Source organism: Pteropus alecto, unplaced genomic scaffold, assembly GCF_000325575.1.
Source record: "Pteropus alecto unplaced genomic scaffold, ASM32557v1 scaffold68, whole genome shotgun sequence".
NCBI classification, from domain to species: domain Eukaryota; kingdom Metazoa; phylum Chordata; class Mammalia; order Chiroptera; family Pteropodidae; genus Pteropus; species Pteropus alecto.
This window is the reverse complement of record NW_006441386.1, coordinates 6,682,276-6,700,153: the sequence shown is the minus strand read 5'-3', so window position 1 is coordinate 6,700,153 and position 17,878 is coordinate 6,682,276. Positions and strand designations below refer to the sequence as shown.

Genomic DNA, 17,878 nt, shown 5'->3' with positions numbered 1-17,878 from the left:
CCCAGTCCTAGCACCTAGAAGTAACCACAAATGCCAACTGCTATCTCTCCTTGCTAGTTTTCTCTCCTGCTTACCTTTTGTGATACTTGCTTTCTGTAATTGTTTCTCATTTACAGAAACTCCATTTAGCTCTTTTCTAAATCTGCCTGGTCTTTTTTATGATCATAGTCATTATACTTTCAATAACTTTCTTTGTTTCAAAACATTAAAACATACTTATTTTATGTACCATACACAATTCCAGTATCTGTGACATTTGTTTAACAACTTGACAGTACACACTTAATATTTTTAAGAAAAAACAAACTAGGAATGACAAAACAGGGCAGAACCTGGATTCTAGTCTCACCAAAGATACCTGGAATCCCTGAGAGAAATGAGAAGATCACTTTAAGGAATAATAAAATGAACTTCTTGAACATATAGAATGTGGAATTCTTTTCAACCCTCAGGAACCAAGAGCAAAAAGGAAAGCAGATTTGTGAATGTCAGAGCCTTGTGGAAGGGGCAAATGGGAAGCTACTGCTTGAGATAATGAAAAGTTTGGAGCTAGATAGCAGTGGTGATTGCACAATATCATGAATGTACCTAGTGCCACTGAATTGTACACTGTAAAATGGTTTGAATGATCAATTTTATGTTATGTGTATTTTGCCATAATTTAAAGTTTAAAAACTTATGAAAACCTTCTAAGGACCTGGATGCGGAAAACACATCATTGGTTGCATTCGGTGTACACAAAGACAGAATTATAATTTGAACTACATGACAACTTCAAAGGGCATCTCCAAATCTTTTCATCAGAAAGACACTCTGTGGAAGTCAGACGATTGGCAGAGCCCAGGCCACAGTGACTTCGCAAGCACTCAGCCTCCAACCTCCCCTGCCCTCAACCCCATAACCTTCAAGAATGAAACATTCAGATACTAACAAGACATATTTCAAATAGTTTAATTTTAAAAATATTCTATTCAGTGCTAAAATATGTCTTCACTCACTGTTGCCCATTTCCATTTCTTAAACTTTTTTGAAACAAAAAATAAAATCACAAAGTTCAATTAAACATGCAGATTTCAAAGAAAAAGGAACTTTTGAGAAAGTCTTAGCTGAAGGAATACTGTGGGGGACAGGTACTGTTGTCAGACCTCAATTCTTGCTGGGGCAGTTTGTGGCATGAGTGCTGGGGACCATGGCAGGAGGCAGGGGATGCTGGAATGAAATGTCCAGGTGAAAACAGGGAAAGCTGCATGTGTTTGTTGGGGGAAGGGGATGGTTACGGTGGGGGACAAAGAACTGTCAGCAGCTAGAGAGTCCCTAAGAGGCAAGATAACCTCAGGAATGGGCAGAAGTGCCAGGGCAGCAAGAAATCTATAAGGACTTTTCTGCCCTCATGTGGAGAAAAGCCCCTTCCTTCCCAAGTCTCTTTCCAGGCATTCTCCATCAGCAGCCTAGAGGGCACCCAGCCCTATGGGAAAGTCCAGGAATCTATAGTCGCCATTCAAGTTCAAGTAACTCTAGACACTCTCCTCTCTAGAGGGTGCCTTCCACATTTCCTTCCTCTTGTACAAGCGCCAGCAGCTCAGTCCAGAGGTTCTGGAGCAGAGACTGCTACCTGAAGGTGACAGATGAATCTTGGGATGGCTGATGCTCCAGCCTACTTGGGGTGCATAAAGGACATGAGTGCTCCTCTTCTCAGGAGCAAGCAGACACAAGTGCCAGGGACAGGGAGATGATGCTACAACCCCAAGTCCTATGTCAGCCTTCCAGCCCAGAAGGCTCCTATGTGCAGGCTCTGGACCCCAGTGCTTGCCCTCACCCCAGCAACACAGCATGGCTAGAACCAGACCCAATAAATAGAGGCGGGGCCAGGAGGAGAAAGGCGCCAGGATAGTGCTAGCTTTCTGATGCTGTCTGCGGCACTGCGGGTTGGTCCACACAGAAGCGTTTCAGGGGTGGAGCAGCTGAGTCTTCCTCTTCCTCAGCAATCTAGGAGCAGCCAGAACATGGAATTATAGGGCCATCTCTCTGAACCAGAACCTCCCCATTCACCCTAATTACAACTCAGAAGCCCAATGCCAACCTTCTTGAAGATAACAAAATGTCCTCCCCTACCTTATAACCCAGAGACACCAGTTTCCCATGCTGCCTTCCCACCCTACTATAGCACATTCAATGTGATAGATGCAATTCACAGAGTCCTTTCTTTCTTCTTAGGAACTGGGAAACCCAAAGTGCCTCCTTACCTGTGTCTCCAGTGGAACTGGTTCTTCCTTCGTGAGGGTAGGAGGTTCATCAGCAACTTCTGAGGCAGGCAGGGAGGGCTCTGAAAAAGCAGCAAGGTAAGCATAAGTGCAGGGCCCCCCTCAAGCTGGGAGAGCTTCCCTAAGAGCTATGTAGAGGTGCCTTTGTGAAGAGGCAACATTGCCAGAAAATCAATATATATTATAAGAAATTCTCGGGATATAACACAAAGGGAAGTTAGAAGGAATAAAACTGAAGACACCCAGTTCCAGCAGTTACTAGCTATGTGATCCTGGACAAGCAATTTAACCTAATACTCCATTTCCTCATCTGTAAAACAGTCCAGGAATAGAGATAATAGCTGCTATTTCACAGGACTTGGGAATTATACCAGGCATTAAACATGGAAAGTATCTCACACAGAGCCTGGCACTCACTTGTGTTGCTTATTTTCTTCCTTCATTCTCTGAGAGGGGAAAATACAACCATTTTCCAAAACAGCCAAAACTGTTAACAAATGGCTTGAGGCTGCCAGGTTCTGTGGCATTTTCTCTAACCTCTTACTCTAAAGTAGAGAAACGTCAAAAGCAAGCAGCAAGGCCCCTCCTAGATCCTCATCTTGGGTCAACTGACACTCACCCTCAAGGATCTCTTGACCCAGAGTAGGGGGCTGGGAGTCATCTGTGCGGAAGTCAGAGGTGTGTGCTGGGCTTAGGGACTCGCTCTGCTGGGGACTGGGGCTCGAGTTGGTGCTGCTATCCACCTTGAGTTGATAGACATCAGACACAGAACTCTGGTTGCTGTTTTCATCTAAAACCAAATATGAAAAAGGCAACAGATGAGGGTGGTAATTTTTCCTCCAGAGTAATGCAGTACAGAGCCAAGGGCCTGGTATATCTCAGGAAGCCATGGACACACCGGGTACAATGATCACTGTTGCAGACACATCCTGAATCGAAGGCAGATATTCATGGGGCTCCTCTGCATGGCAAATTATCAACAAAGTCTAAGTTAATTAATTTAAGCATTCTCTATTTCACAACACATATTCTAAGCACCAGATGCAGCTAGAATCTTTAGATTTATACAACATGTAGATTTCAAGAAGGTCAGAATATAGTTATTAATCCTTTATTACCCACCAATTATAGCTTAGATCTGGTATTTAGTCACTGTCCAGTGAGAGAGAGAAACAGCTGTGCCTTTCAACCTTTCTCACAACAGAAGATGTGTAGAAAATGACAAAATCTTTCTGACACTCTTGGCTATCTGTAAGAGCGAGGAGTCTAGAGGTAGTTAGCTCAGGCCCTTCACCGGCCCAGGCTTCATCTCATGCTTCAAAGACCAAGAGATTCCCATCTGGCAAGCTGTGTGAAGGCTTAAAGTCACCACCTAATTTAGACACATATGTCATCTCCTTCCTCTCCCTCACTTCCAGCACCCAGTCACCAAATCTGATACATCCTTCTGCTCTATCACTTGTATTCATTCCTTCCTCTCCTGCTGCCTTAGTTCGGGCTTCATTATCTCTGGCCTGGCCTCCAGTAACAGCCACCTAACTGCTTTTTCTTCAATCCCACGTACTCCCAACTGTACTTCAGTCCACTGCCAGCATGATCTAAATCCTTCAATGGTTCCCCTGCTGCCTAAAGGTCCCCAACTTTTTTGACACCAGAGACCGGTGCTCCTATGAGAATCTAATGCCTGATGATCTGAGGTGGTGCTGTGGCAGTGATGCCAGCACTAGGGAGCAGCTGCAAATACAGATGAAGCTTCGCTCACTCGCCTGACGCTCATCTCCTACTGTGCGGATTGATTCCTATCAGGCCACAGACCAGTACCAGTCCATGGCCCAAAGGTTGGGGACCCCTGGCCTAAAGGATAAATTTCAAACCCCAGTGCTCTCTGGGCAGGCACAAAATGGCCCTATCACAATGTACAATCCTTTCTAATCTCCAGGCTCACAGCCTGTTGTTAGTCCATATATACCCTTGGCTCCATACGGAAGAGCTGCTTCATGCACAGGTGCCTGTCAGGACTTGCTCTTTCTAGTCTTCCCAGAAAGCCCCTATACAAGCCAACATTAAGCTGAAGCATCACATCATCCAAGGAGCCCTGTGTCCCAGGCTCCCTTAGGTGGAAATGACCACTCTCTCTTTTATGCTCCTGCTGTATTCTGTATACTCCTGCATTTTTATTATTTTACATGCCAGTTTTCTTACATTATACCCTATGCAGGCAGGCTCTACGGCTTACTGGTCCTTGAATTTCTTGTGCATAGTACCTGGCACATAGCAGTTGTTCATTAAACGTTCAATGAATGAAAAAGATGAGATCGTGGCCAGAATGAGAAAATGGAGCCTCATACGTCTCCTAGAGTTCTATGATTATTGAACACCCCACACATAGCTAGAACCTTTTCCTTGTATTCTCCTTCCAATACCGCACTGACCCGAGCCAGCGGGGTGGGGTGGGGTGGAGTAAGGGAGAGGAGATACCTGCACACTACCAGTCTAGTTTTGAAGAGAAAGTCGTAAGACCTTTCTAGTCTTTTCTTCTATAAAGACCACAATCTTCTATGCTAAAATGGAAGCTGCACTGTATTATAAAAAGAATAAAGCTCTGTTACTTTTGAGCCTAGGCAAATACTTTTCTTCTCTAAGCATCAGTTTCCTTGGCTAGGGATGATGATAACTGCCTGGTTTCTATCACAGGCTGACATAAGGATAAAAATGAGAAACTAAAGTGAAAGTGCTTTGTAAAGTAATTGCCACACAGGTGTAAAAGATAACATTATGAATGCAGTGCTGACACAGGCAGGATGTTTACTGAAGACTGGTTTCGGAGGCAAACTTATGCTAATTCTGGATAGGCAGATGCCCTGGCTTTGGGTGACCCACTCTAAGGCGCTATCATAAAATATACAGTATAAGAGTTTCTGATCCAGAAAACCAGGAATTAACATGAGGTCTGTCATTACTAGTTATGTGACTTTAGATATGTAACTTCACTTCTCTGAGCCTCAGTTTCCTTAAATGGAAAATGAGGATGCTATCATCTATCTTGCAGGGTTATTGTGAGGTAGAAATGAAGAGACTTGTGTAAAGTGCCTAGCAAGATACCAGCAAAACAGTAGGCACCGAAATGATACACAGAACTATTCTTATTAATAGGTTCATCTAAGTTTTCATTTTCCTGCAAGGAAGACATATGGATGCAACTCACCCTGGAATTCAAGAAGGAGAGAGGAATTGGCTGAAGCATCAGAGGGAAAGCCATTAGGTTCCCGGGTTGCTGAACCATTCGATTTTGACTTTTCTTTCTAGAAAAGGAAAAAAAGAGGAATATGACAGAGCTAAGAAGGACACTCACAGAGAGGGATAATGGTGCTCTCTGAGACACCAGAGAGTTCTGGGTTAGGAATGAACAGGAATAACGACAGCAGTTAAGCATCCAGGTCTCAAGTAATAACAAAATCCTGGACAACGCGTCCCCAAGCCTCAGCATCTCTATTTGTAAAATGGACCTATCTTGCGCTAATATCATGAATCAAAAGTAAGAAGCAGATACGTAGGCTTCCACCAGAGTTTCTTATGGTACTCTTCTGCTTTCTGCCCTGATCAGAATGCTCTATCTACCACTTTCCTATGTGGACGGGCAAGAAACACAAAATATTCATTTTAGAAAAATTCTTATTTTAGAACAATAGCAGGAAAAAGTAAGTGAAGAAGACTGGACCTCTGACTGGACAAAGGAAGAAGTCACTTATATGTAATGCAAGAACTTACGGGGTAGAGTCCCCTACTAGCTCTATTCCTGACCAATGAACCCATCCATTCGACATGATCACCCACGTCAACCTTTGCCTATAACATTATTTCCTTCAAGTAGGATGTCGGTTACACGTACTGGGGAACCACAGGGGGAAGGTAAGCTAGCTTGCATCAAACAAGAAAGGAGTTACTAATGAGAGCATCCCAATTGCCAAAAGTTTAAATCTGGGTAATCCCAAATTCATTAATTCATACTGTTTATAATGTCTATTTATTATACATACATTGCACTAGTAATAGTTTTTGTTTGTAACTCTATCTTTACAATAAATTAACTATACACATGTATGCATGTCCTTCTCTTCATTTTTCCTATGCAGACACAATTTTAGTGTAATAACACTTTACCATTTTACTACATAAACTACATAAACGTGATTTTTAACAGCTGCATAATATTCCATATGCCGCAATTTAATCACTTCTCAACTACTGGACATTTAGCATTAACTTATTTAGGACTGTATTTATTGCTACTAGGAATAACACCACAATGCTCAATATTTACTTTTTCCTGGATTATTTTATTCAGATAAATACACACAAAAAAAATCCTTCTAAATCAGAAAATATAAACATATTATTTTTCTTAAAACACACATTACCATACTACTCTCTAAAAGGATAGGAGCAATATATTTGGTGTACTAGTTTCACAGCACCCATGCCAACATTTGGCTTTATCATTATATTTTTATGATCTCTACTTTATCTTTATTTCAATAATTCTGTGTTCATGTAAAATACATATTCACTATAGAAAATTCTGGAAATACAGAAAAAGAAATGAAAATCACCTGTACGACCAGAAATAAGCTACACATATATTTGTATGAAAATGGATCATGATATAGTATTATAACTTGCTTCCCCTCCCTCATTCACCACATTAAAAACATATTCCTATACCACTGAGTAATCTTCTACATCTTTTTTATAATGGTTACAAAGCTTTACAAGATGAGGGTGCACAATAACTTAACGAATTCTCCACAATAAGATCTTTATTTTGCTTGTAATTTTTAATACTATGAATAATACCTTAATGCTCAACATTGTAATGTACTTGTACACGTCATGTTTATCTCCCGAAGATTAACTCCTAAAGAAAAAACTTCTAGATCAAAGGGATAAATATTTTGAAAGCCTTCCCTCATCCAGCTTTACTGAGTTATAACTGACAAATAAAACTGTAAGATATTTAAGTGTACATTGTGGTGATTTGATGTATTAATTAACCATCTAGTTAATTAATACATCCATCACTGAAAGCTTTTAACTACGTATACATATATGCGTGTGTGTGTGTGTGTGTGTGTGTGTGTAGTCAACTTGACCCGTATAAAGTTTATGCCAATTTACTCTCCCATCAGCAATGTCCCATTCCCTTGTATCCTTCACATTTTTAATTTAACAATTTGATCATCATTATCTATTTTTCCTAATCTAACAGGTCTATACTCCCTTAGAAGATGGATCACTACCATGGCCCACTAGAGGTACAACTGATAGACCTCAGGGCTCAGCTCAGAAACCAACGCAAACACTGTAAGAAGCTTTTGGGAGAGTCCAAGGGAACTAAATCCTGGGAAAATATGAAATGGGAAAAGGCCAGGGACTTATGTGAGAAATGGGTTGGGGCAGGGGACTTTCTAACAGTGTCCTTTCCTCATATATACAGACTACTCAAGAAATTTAACTGCCTGACCTTTGGGCTTTATGGGTAATAGCATCACCAGAGCCAAAGTTGGATGAAGAATAAAAGGTGGCTCTGAGCCCTCCTAACTTTCATCCACCAGCTCCTTGGCCTTGGTAATGACAAGGCAAGATGGCTGCTCCTATATAAAAGTAGCACTAGGGAGATTGGTATTGGGAGGCAGGGAATATGGGAAAGGGGAAAGGCTGAATCCTGAGGCTATAACCCCATCTCTTAAATTCATTTAGAGGAGGAGAAAACCAGAGCTTAGGCTTACATATTCCTCTTAGATATCCACTACTAGCTAAAGCAGCTCAAAATCCCCAAAGAATAAAGATGAGTGAGCAGAAGAAAACTACCAGACATCGAAGGAAAACAAGTACTGTGAAAGACAAGAATCAGAACAAGCTATACCAGCATGGCAATGGAATAGAAGAATTTAAATAAAACACAGTAAGTCTGCTCAGAAAGATAGCGATACTAGAAAATTGTTTTGAAGAAGAACCGATTGAAAATTTTGGTATAAATAATGCAGTTGTTAAAAAAATTAAGCAAATAAGTTTAATAACAGAAATACATACAGCTGGGTTGAGAAATCAGAATATATGAGGAAAAGATAAAGAGATGAAACAAATGAGAGAAAAGTTCAAAAATAGAGAAGCTAGATAGTCTTACAGAAATCCTAGAAGAACAAAGACAAAAGAAAATTCTAGAAGTTTCCAGGAATACAAGCGGATCACCCTTAAAAAGAATCAAGAATTAGATTGACATCAGATTTCTCAACAGCAACACCAAAAGCACAATTGCATAATAGTTTCAAAATGCTGAAAGAAAATAATTTTGAACCTAGAATGTCATATACAGGTAAAATGATCAATTAAACATGAAAGTAAAACAAAGATATTTTCAGGAAGTTTTTTTCTACAAAAGCCCTCTTTGACAATACTCTTGAAGGATGTATTCCAGGAAGAAGAGAAATGAATCTGGAAAAAAAACAATAAAAAGGTGCAAAGGGTTAGTAAATAATTAATAATGTTTACTTTGTCTATTAAGCAATGACTAAAACAAAAAATTTCTGTAAAAACTGAAATAGTTGAACTGAATATCTGATATGACATTCCAGTCAAAACTAAAGACAAGGTGGGGATGGAAGTGGGGGAGGGGTGGGTAAAATGCATTATGGGTGTTACCAGGTTTAGAAGGAAACAGATTTTGATAAGCTTTCTAGGGGAAAATAATAAGTCTTATTAATTTAGAGGTAGCAAATTGAAAAAAAAAAGTAGACCCTTCAAATCAGAAGAAAATGTATTGTCATCATGAGGTGGAGAGAAAAAAAAAGTGTATTATGGGAGAAATTTTTGTCCATATTAATAGAATTTTTAGGTGGTCACATTTTCCCAGGATTCCTGGCCACTAGATATGTCACAAGCTATTACAAATATATATATGTACCGACTTCTAGGAAACTCCTTAAATTCATGAAAATACCATCTGCCATCCTTCCACTCCTGCTGCCTCAAACCTGAATGTGCTAAGTGAATGGCTGGAGCTTGACCTTGGGATACAAGGTCAAAAATGGAGCAGAGGAATGGGGAGTTGTTCAATGGGTTTAGTTTTAGTTTTATAAGATAAAGAGTTCTGGTGATTGATTGTACAATAGGTAAATATACTTAACACTTAAAAAATATATTTAATGGTATGTGTGTTTTACCACAATTAAAAATAAAGTAAAATCAATAGAGCCATTACTCTCCAAAAAAATTTTTTTAAAAGAAAAGAAAGGTTGGAAGAGCCTGAGTCCCTGGGGACTCCTGGAGCAGAATCGCCACACCAATCCTATACCATAATTCTATTCCTCTAAAGGAGAGATTTCTTAAGACATTTAAAATTATGAATTATAAAGAAAAATCTTAATTATGTTGTCTACGTTAAAATTAAAAACTTCTGTTACTGAAGGCAGCATAAAGAAAGTGAAAGTCACAGAATGAGAAAAGGTATGGGTAGTATATTATTTAAAGAATTTGTGTCCAGAACACAGAGAATTCCCACAAATCATAAAAGACTAAAACCAAATAGACTTAAACAGGCCCTTCCTAAAAGAGGAAACCCAAAAGGCTAATAAACATTGAAAAGGTGCTCAATGTCATTAGTAATTACATAGTCATCAAATTAAAACTATAATGAGATATCTTTACATATAAGTCTAACAATACTAACTGTTGATGAGGACTTGGAGCAGTGAGAACTCTCATGTTTCTGGTGAGAATATAAACTGGTCCAATCACTCACTTGCATTAGCTAGTATAGGTCACAATACACAGACCCTAAGACACTGTAGGTTCCACTCCTACGAATATCTCCTAGGAAAACTCATGTACATTTTAAGCCACATGATGAATTAGGAGAGTCACAGGAGCATTGTTCCTATTATCCCAAACTGGGAACAACCCAAACATCCATGTACAGGAGAATCGGAAAGATAAATTATGGTATAGTCCTATAATAAAATCCCATATAGCAACCAAAAGCAACAAATAACTCCAAAGACAACATGGATGAATTTTATAAATATAATGCTAAGCAAAAAAAGCAAGACACACAAAAAAACAGACATTTCATGACGCTGTTCATATAAAGTTAAAAATGTTTACAAATGACTAAAAAAGTGGTAAGAAAAGCCAAAGTAGGAGCAGGATTTCCTCTAGGGAAGAGGAAGGTGATGCTGGGAAGAATCACACAGAGGTCTCTGGGAGAGTGGCAATGTTCTATTTTTTGACCTGGGTTCTTCTGACAAGGGTATCAGCTTTATATGTATTCGTTATATTGCACATTTATGTTTTATATACTTTTCCGTATGTTTTATATTTGAGATTTTTCAAAACAATTAGGGGGAAAAAATTGGAGACAATCTGGGTATTTTATTACCCAGGGAATGTGTAGATAAATGTGGTAACTGTATATAAAAGAATATAATGCAAGAGTGAAGGTAGTAACTTTTTATAATTATGGAAAGTTCTCAAAAACAAGGATGAACAAAAGAGTAGAAATAGAGATTATAGCACAAAGCTATATATAGCTGTAAAATTTTTAAATACCAATATGAAAATTTTTTGTTTTTCAAGAATACACAGGTGTCCAAATAAACCCATGGAAGAGAAATTAAAAAGGCATATATACACATAAAACATATAAAAATACACCAAAGTGGGTAGCTAATTGGATAAGAGGAGTCAGCAAACATTTTCTTAAAGGGCCAAATGATGAATATTTTAGACTTTGCTGACCATTAGGTCTTATGGCAACTACTCAAGTATGCTATTGTAACTCAAAAGCAGCCACACAATAAGGAAACCAATGGCATTGCTGAGTTCAATAAAGTTATACTGACAACACAGGGAGCAGGCCTGGGCTATAGTTCCCTGAGCCCTGGAAAAGAGGAATGTAACCCAGGAAAGGGAATAAAGGAAATAAATAAAAAAAAGAGACTTTGTGTGGACCAATGACAGAGGGTACCTTGAAGTATTTTCAACTCAATTCTGGGGAAATAAATTCCTTTATAATTAAGAAACAATCAAAGAAAGAAAGAAATCGGTACCTTTTTGTTGTTGGGATTGTCTTCCACACTTACCTCCTTGTTGTCTGTCACAGGAACCCACTTAAATATCCTAAGGGATGTGTCACCCACAGTTACCCACTTTTTCTCCCTAAAAAAAAAGGACACTTCTTAGGACTGATAAAACAATAAAAGACTTTCTGTTCATAACTTGTGCCTTCCTACTTCTCAGCAGATCATTCCTTCCATTTTAAATGCCTTCTAAACGTCTCCATCAAATTACCTTACCCTTCAGTACAAAATCATCCTTTCCAGAAAAACTTCTGATAAATTCCTTTGGCTCTGGACTCTTTACTTGCCACCTTTCTTTATGTAGTGTACCAAAGCCTTTCTCCCCGCCCCCACCTCACAGACTACACCAATATAGAGTACCAGCACATTTTCAAACGCCAGTATCTACCTGGCATCACTACTTTATTTTCCAAAACTTCAATTTCATCGATACTTTAAAAACCCTATTATACAAGGCCCTGCAGGATACAAAAATGTATAAGATATGGTCCCTACCTTGGGAGCTCAAAGGACTGAAAAAGATAAGAAAATCACTGTAACACATGAAGGCAATGAATTGAGAAGAAGGCTGAAAGACAAAGTAAGACTAGGATATTTCCCATGGAAGGGAAAACTCCTGACCCCTGTGGAACTCTGGGTTGAAATACGACTCCATTTAAAAATAATTGCAGGACAGGATGCTTCCAGCGAACAAAACCGAGCCTTACACTGGCTTCTGGAACAGGTGAAGACTGCTATAAGGTTTTTTTGTTTTTTTTTTTACGCAGAAAGTAATTTATGAGATAAGCCTTAAAAATGAGTAGCTTCTTCCCCCCCAGGCACATATCCAGAGATAGGCAAGTGACATTCTTGAATAAGACAGTTAAGAGGTGGGGAGCCTGGAGTATGACCTCAAGTTTCAGGTCCAAATTTGAGATTACAACAAAGCAAAAAAAGTAACTCTTACTATTGTACTGATGATGCTGTTCAGCAAATGACATCACAGAAATATAAAGAGGGACTATGATGTAACAAAATATTGGATATTGAAAGTTAATTCCTGGACAAAATACTCCATTTCCTCATTTATTCAACAAATATTTAATACACAAGACCCTGTGGTAGGCCCTGGACACACAGAGAACAAGATACACAGTCTCTATCCTCATAGAGCCTGCATTCCAGCTGGAAACAGATATAAAAGAACCCATTTCACAATATGTCACTTTATCATTAGTAACTTTATCAAACTGTCATTTTTGTAGGTTAAAAAGTCAAATATGAGAAATGTCTTACGGTTCAACCTAATACAGTTGTAGAAAGTTCTATGCGGGGGACTTTAATAGATCGGAGATCTTGAAGTGTCCCTAAGGAGACAACTTCTGCGCTGAGCTGCGAGTTAACTAGGCAAGGGGGAAGTGAGGGCAGAGGAAGGATACTAGGCAGCTGAAAATGCAGTGTGGCTCCAAGTGAAGGTGGCCAGCGTGCTGGGAAAGAGGGCAGTCTGAGTCAGGCAGGTGAGGCAGGAAGTACTGGGTTTGGTCCTTTAAGAGCAAGAAGTCCCTAAAGCATTATTTTCTAAGCAGGGGAGTGCTATAAGATTTGCACTTGAAAAAAATGAAATCACTCTGCGCGCAATGTGAGGAAATTGACCAGGGAATGAGAGAGTTGAAACAGGGAAATCATAGAGGCTGATATGGTGTGCTAATTCTTAGGTGTCACAAAATAACCTAGGAGGATTAGATTTAGAGGGAGTAGAATCATGATTTCATGTTTATAATGGGCCCCAACTATATACAAAGCCCTTAAATATAAAGAGATATGGAACTTGATTTTGTGGCGAAACGGACAAATAAACATGCAAATAATGTCCAAGGTAATGAAGGCCTGTAAAGGAGGTGGAAGGTGAGGGGCAGAAGAGCTTGGGGAAGGCTTCCTGGAGGGAGCTAACAACGGCCCAGCCTTTAAAATTATTGGTAATCAGAGAAAAGCACTCAGGAAGCTGGCGCAAGTAGTTGGCTGTGAAACTTTACAGTGATAGTATAACGTAGTTCCTGATATAAAAGAGGCGGTCAACCGGCGCCTGTAATGAACGTTATATGAGCCGTTTACAAACGACGGGTAGGACTCGACTTCTATACTAAGCTTCCAGAGCACCAGGAGACAACGCCTACCTAGCTCGCAGAGTGCGGGCCGGTATTAGAGGAAAGAAAGGGTTTTGATTTCGATGACCACGTTTGATTCTCGTGGCAGGTAGGTACCGAGAACCTCTCACCAAACTTAAGACGAGTTAAAACGTACAGCGCTCATTCTGGAGGACGGAATATACTCAGGCTGTTAGCTAGTATATGGGACAGTTCACAAAGCAAAAGGCTCCAAAGGCGGGTGGACACCAGGACGAAGGGCAGACGCCAGAACGAAGCCCGCACCAGGACCGGTGCGAGGAGATCATTCCTTGGGCCAGCTCGACCGGAAGCCTGCAGCTCCTGAGCGACGCACCGCCCACTCACAGGTGGGCAGGGCCACGAGCCGGTAGAGCCGCTGACTGGTCGCAGCCGTCGCGCCCTCTGACCTCACGCCGATGCGAGCTGCACCCTCCTCCCGCCTTCTCCAGCTCCCCCTCCCCCCAAGCGCCTGCCAGTCGACTCCCATCCCGCCTGCCAGTCCGGCGCTCTTCTGGGCCCGAGCCAGTGACCCCTGCCAGCATCCTCAACCCGGCCCCTCACCATTTCCGCACTTTCTCAATGGCCGCCATCACCTTCTTGATGTCGTCCTTGGCCCGGCTGCGGGTCTCGGCCCGGACCGACCGGCCTGACATGGCGGCGGCGGGAGCGGCGGGGGCCGGGGCACTGCTCCCAAGACGCGGGGAATCGCGCGCCTCACGCGCCGCCACCCGCCCTCAGCAGCAGCGTCACCGCGGCGGTCGCCCCCACTGTGCGCGCGTGCGCGACGAAGCGCGCGCACCCGCCCGCCCCTTGGGGCTCGAGGTCTCAGCGCGCCTGCGCGCCCCGCCCCAGGCTTCCCTCCCTAGGTGCCCCAGGAGTCCCGTAGGTCCCCAGGCAGGCCGGGTTGCGCAGCGAGTGGGTGGCATGTGCTGTGGCCAGCGCGAGGTGCGAGGTGCTGCCGGTGGTATCCCTGCTTCTTTCCCAGGGGGTTTGGAGGTCAGCAGCTTCGTTCTTTGGTCGGGGTTGCCGCCTGTGTTATGGACTTAACCCTAATGGGACCGCGGTTCTGCACGTTCCTCTCTGCCCTTCCTGTCTAGCGTCCTAGCCCCTCGGATACATACCGCTGTTCTCCACCCACAGAGAATTACACACCTTCAGTGCGCCTTCCGACCTTGCACGCACCTGTTCCCCACTTGATGAATTGACCACTTACTTACTCCTCCAACATCCAGTTTGAACTCAGAGAAGCCTTCCCCTGATATCCTGGGGTTCCACTTTGTTCACAGTTAGCGCTCTACTTTACTGTCTTACTTAATTCAGCAGTCGTTAATTAAATGATGCCTGCGTTGTACAAGGCTAAGTTCTGTGGACAAAATCTGGGTTGTTTTTTTTTTTTTTTTCCAAAGAGCTTTCAGTTTAGTAGAACAATCAAACCGGAAACGGATTTAAAATACTATTTTATAAATGCTAGGCAAAGGAAAGTACAAGGGACTATGACAATCCTAATCTAATTGAGGAGTGTACAGAGGCTTCTGGGGAAAAAATGACCTTGAAGCTGACTTCCGAAAATAGAGTAGGTGTAATTGCCCAAGGCATAACTGTGTCCACAGACATTGTAGATGCTCAATAAGTGTGAATATTGAATCATCAGTGTACCTCCCACCAGACAGGTATTTATTGATGCCTGCAGTATGCAGGAAGGGTCCTGTAGCAGCCTCTTCAGGAGACGAAGGAAGCAGGTGACAATTTACATAGGTTGGTAGTGGCTACTTCTCTCACCTTTAAAGAAAATTCTTCTTGTTTACTCCAGAGAATTGCCTAGCTAACCCTGAACTTCACACAGCCTCTGACTATGTTCAGCCTTTCATGATGAACCAACATCATGGCTTAATAAGCATATATTTTCTTGCTAGTGAGAGGGCCAGGAATAGTGTCTGCCTGACTGAGGAAGAATTGCTGAATCAGCATGTGAGGAAAGGGATGATTCTAGAAATAATGGAATCAGAGGTGGCAGGCACATGTTTCTCAAACCCAACCGATCCAAAATAATACAATTGCTGCCTGAGCACCTGCTATATGCCCTACAGCAGTGGACACTGTGAGTGACACAAAGATGAGTAAGACATACTCCCTGCCCTTGAGGTGAGAATAAGGAAAAAGCAATAGGAAAATAAAACACAAGGTGTAACATGTTAAGTATCGTGGGAGAGGCCAGCTCTCTAGACCTCCTCAATTCTGTTCATAGGTCCTCCTGTTCTAGGTACACAGCCCAACACTGGCAGTCTCTCTCATTCTTTTACATGTCTTGGCCAGCCTCTTGGCTGAGGTTTCTTGCTATAGCTTCTCTCTACTACATAGTTCCCTGCTTCCCGCGGCTGCACTAGCCTCCTGCATCCACCCCTCCTGAAGCCCACCCTGCCAGTCAGTCACCTTTTTTAGGCCATCCTTTGTCCTGAACACCCAGTGATCCACCTGTTTCCTGCCCACGTCTGCCCACCTGGCCCTACATTCCCCAATTCACTTCCACTGGAGCTCTCTCTGCCTAAAACAATGATCAAAGTAGGCACCTACCAACTCTGCCCTACAGGCTACACGAATGTCCTCTGTTGACATACTTTTTTTAAAAATCACACCTTGACATTTTCTAGGTGAAAGCTTTATGCTAGATGCTGAGGGGGATGCAGAGATGAGCCTGGCCCAGACCTCACCTTGGGCAACTTGCATTTGAGGCAGTGGCTTCTCTTCTCGGAGTAAAAGCTACAGTGGACTATAATGTCCCATCTGTTCCCACACCTCCTCCAATTAATTCTCTGACTTCACCTACAATTCTACTCTTTGCTGTCTGTGCTCCAACTACACTGGCCTCCTTGCTTATCTGAAAATACCCAGTAAAACTCCTGTCTCAGGGTCTTTATTTTGTAGGTCCCTCCACCTGGAACACCCATCCTGCATGTATTTGCATGGCTCATTGTCTCACCTCCTTCAGGTCTTTTTTAGTCAAGTGTTATCTTCTCAATACAGCCTTCCCTAGCCACCCTAAGACTGCAGTATCTATCCCCACATATACTGTATCCCCTTCCCCAATTAATTTTTCTACAGAGCATTCATCACCAGCTGAAATACTTTACTTGCCTATCTTGCTTATTTTCTGCCCTCCTTCTAGTAGTTCTATGAAGGTAGCAACGTAATCCATTTTGTATTGTTCACTGATTATCCCTAGCACCTAGAACAGAGCCTGACACACAAATAGATGCTCATTAAGTATTTGTTTAATGAATGAATGCCCAGCCTCAATGTTTCCCCTTTCATGAAGGCTTTCCCAGATCATTTCATATAGGAGGAAGGACACCTCCCTCCCTTAAACTTCCCTCCCACCACAGGACCCTGAACACAATCTACATTACACTCAGAGGCAGGGATTTCCAGGGCAGGCAAGAGAAGCCATCCTGAAGACCACATGACACTGGGTGGATGTCCTTGTATGTTCCTGAAGATCACATGTTTAATCTCAAATATGGAGTTCTTTTACTTGTTCATTTGCTCTTTATTATCTGCTGTCCCCTGAAATGTCAACCCTGTGAGGGCAGGGAACCCATTGTCAGGTTCACCAACACATCCTCAATGCCTAGCACAGCACTTGGCACAGAGGAGGTACTTAATAAAAAGTTATCAAATGAATGAATAAATGAACACCATTCTTTCCCACAGATTCTCTCTAGGTCACGAGGGTGGAGCTCTCATGAATGGTATTTGTGCCTTTATAAAAGGGACCCAACGTTGTGGCGCGAATGATTCTGAGACCCATGGAGCCAATTGAGATTAATTATAAGCCTTTATTAGCCGGCCGGCGACTGACTCTCTACCATGCAGGGTTAGAGGAGATCAGCCCCGAGCTTCTATAGGAGGCAGCTTATAAAGCCTCCTACTACAGCCTTGAATAAGCAGATTACAAGAAGCAGAAGTTAGCCTGTACAAAGATAAACGTATCCGGGGAACTCTCAGATCAAACAGGGCCTAGTAGACAGTTTTATTATTTTCACCTTGGAATGTTGCACTTCTCCTTGGGCTGGCGTCTGGAGATATCACCTCCCTGTACCTGAGTTACTGCTCTCCCTGGGGGCTGGCATCTGGAGATACTACCTCCCTGAAACTGGAGAATTTCCACTTTTACATTCCCCACTGGTTTTTGTAGGAATTCAAACTATTGAATCTTCAACCTGGAGTGGCTGGTAATGAGTTCTGAGGACCAAGAGTTTTACTGCCTGTACCCGCTTCTTAACATAGGCAGTTATCTAATTAATTACACAGGGCCCGAACAAAAGGCCCAGGAAGACTAGAA

The 17,878-nt window shown here is 42.0% G+C and overlaps 1 protein-coding gene across 2 annotated transcripts; it reads right to left on the bottom strand.

The window, feature by feature from the left end:
- Positions 1-933: 933 nt before the first annotated feature.
- On the bottom strand, positions 934-14,346 carry BCL7B (BCL tumor suppressor 7B). 2 transcript variants are annotated; one of them, XM_006918557.3, is made up of 6 exons: positions 14,101-14,346; positions 11,399-11,474; positions 5,467-5,563; positions 2,881-3,051; positions 2,244-2,323; positions 934-1,986 (listed from the first exon to the last, which is right to left on the bottom strand). In XM_006918557.3, exons 1-6 carry the CDS (start codon positions 14,190-14,192, stop codon positions 1,894-1,896), a joined length of 609 nt encoding a protein of 202 aa, XP_006918619.1. In that variant the 5' UTR covers positions 14,193-14,346; the 3' UTR covers positions 934-1,893. The 2 variants fall into 2 exon arrangements, with proteins under 2 accessions (XP_006918619.1, XP_024907299.1); XM_025051531.1 differs by having other exon boundaries at positions 935-1,986; positions 11,366-11,474; positions 14,101-14,328.
- Positions 14,347-17,878: the final 3,532 nt, after the last annotated feature.

Coding starts and splice junctions, on each gene's coding strand:
- BCL7B (XM_025051531.1), bottom strand. CDS start 14,192: ATGTCAGGCCGGTCGGTCCGGGCCGAGACCCGCAGCCGGGCCAAGGAC. Junction 11,475..14,100: donor ATTGAGAAAGTGCGGAAATG/GTGAGGGGCCGG, acceptor CTTTTTTTTTAG/GGAGAAAAAGTGGGTAACTG. Junction 3,052..5,466: donor TCTCCTTCTTGAATTCCAGG/GTGAGTTGCATC, acceptor ATTTGGTTTTAG/ATGAAAACAGCAACCAGAGT.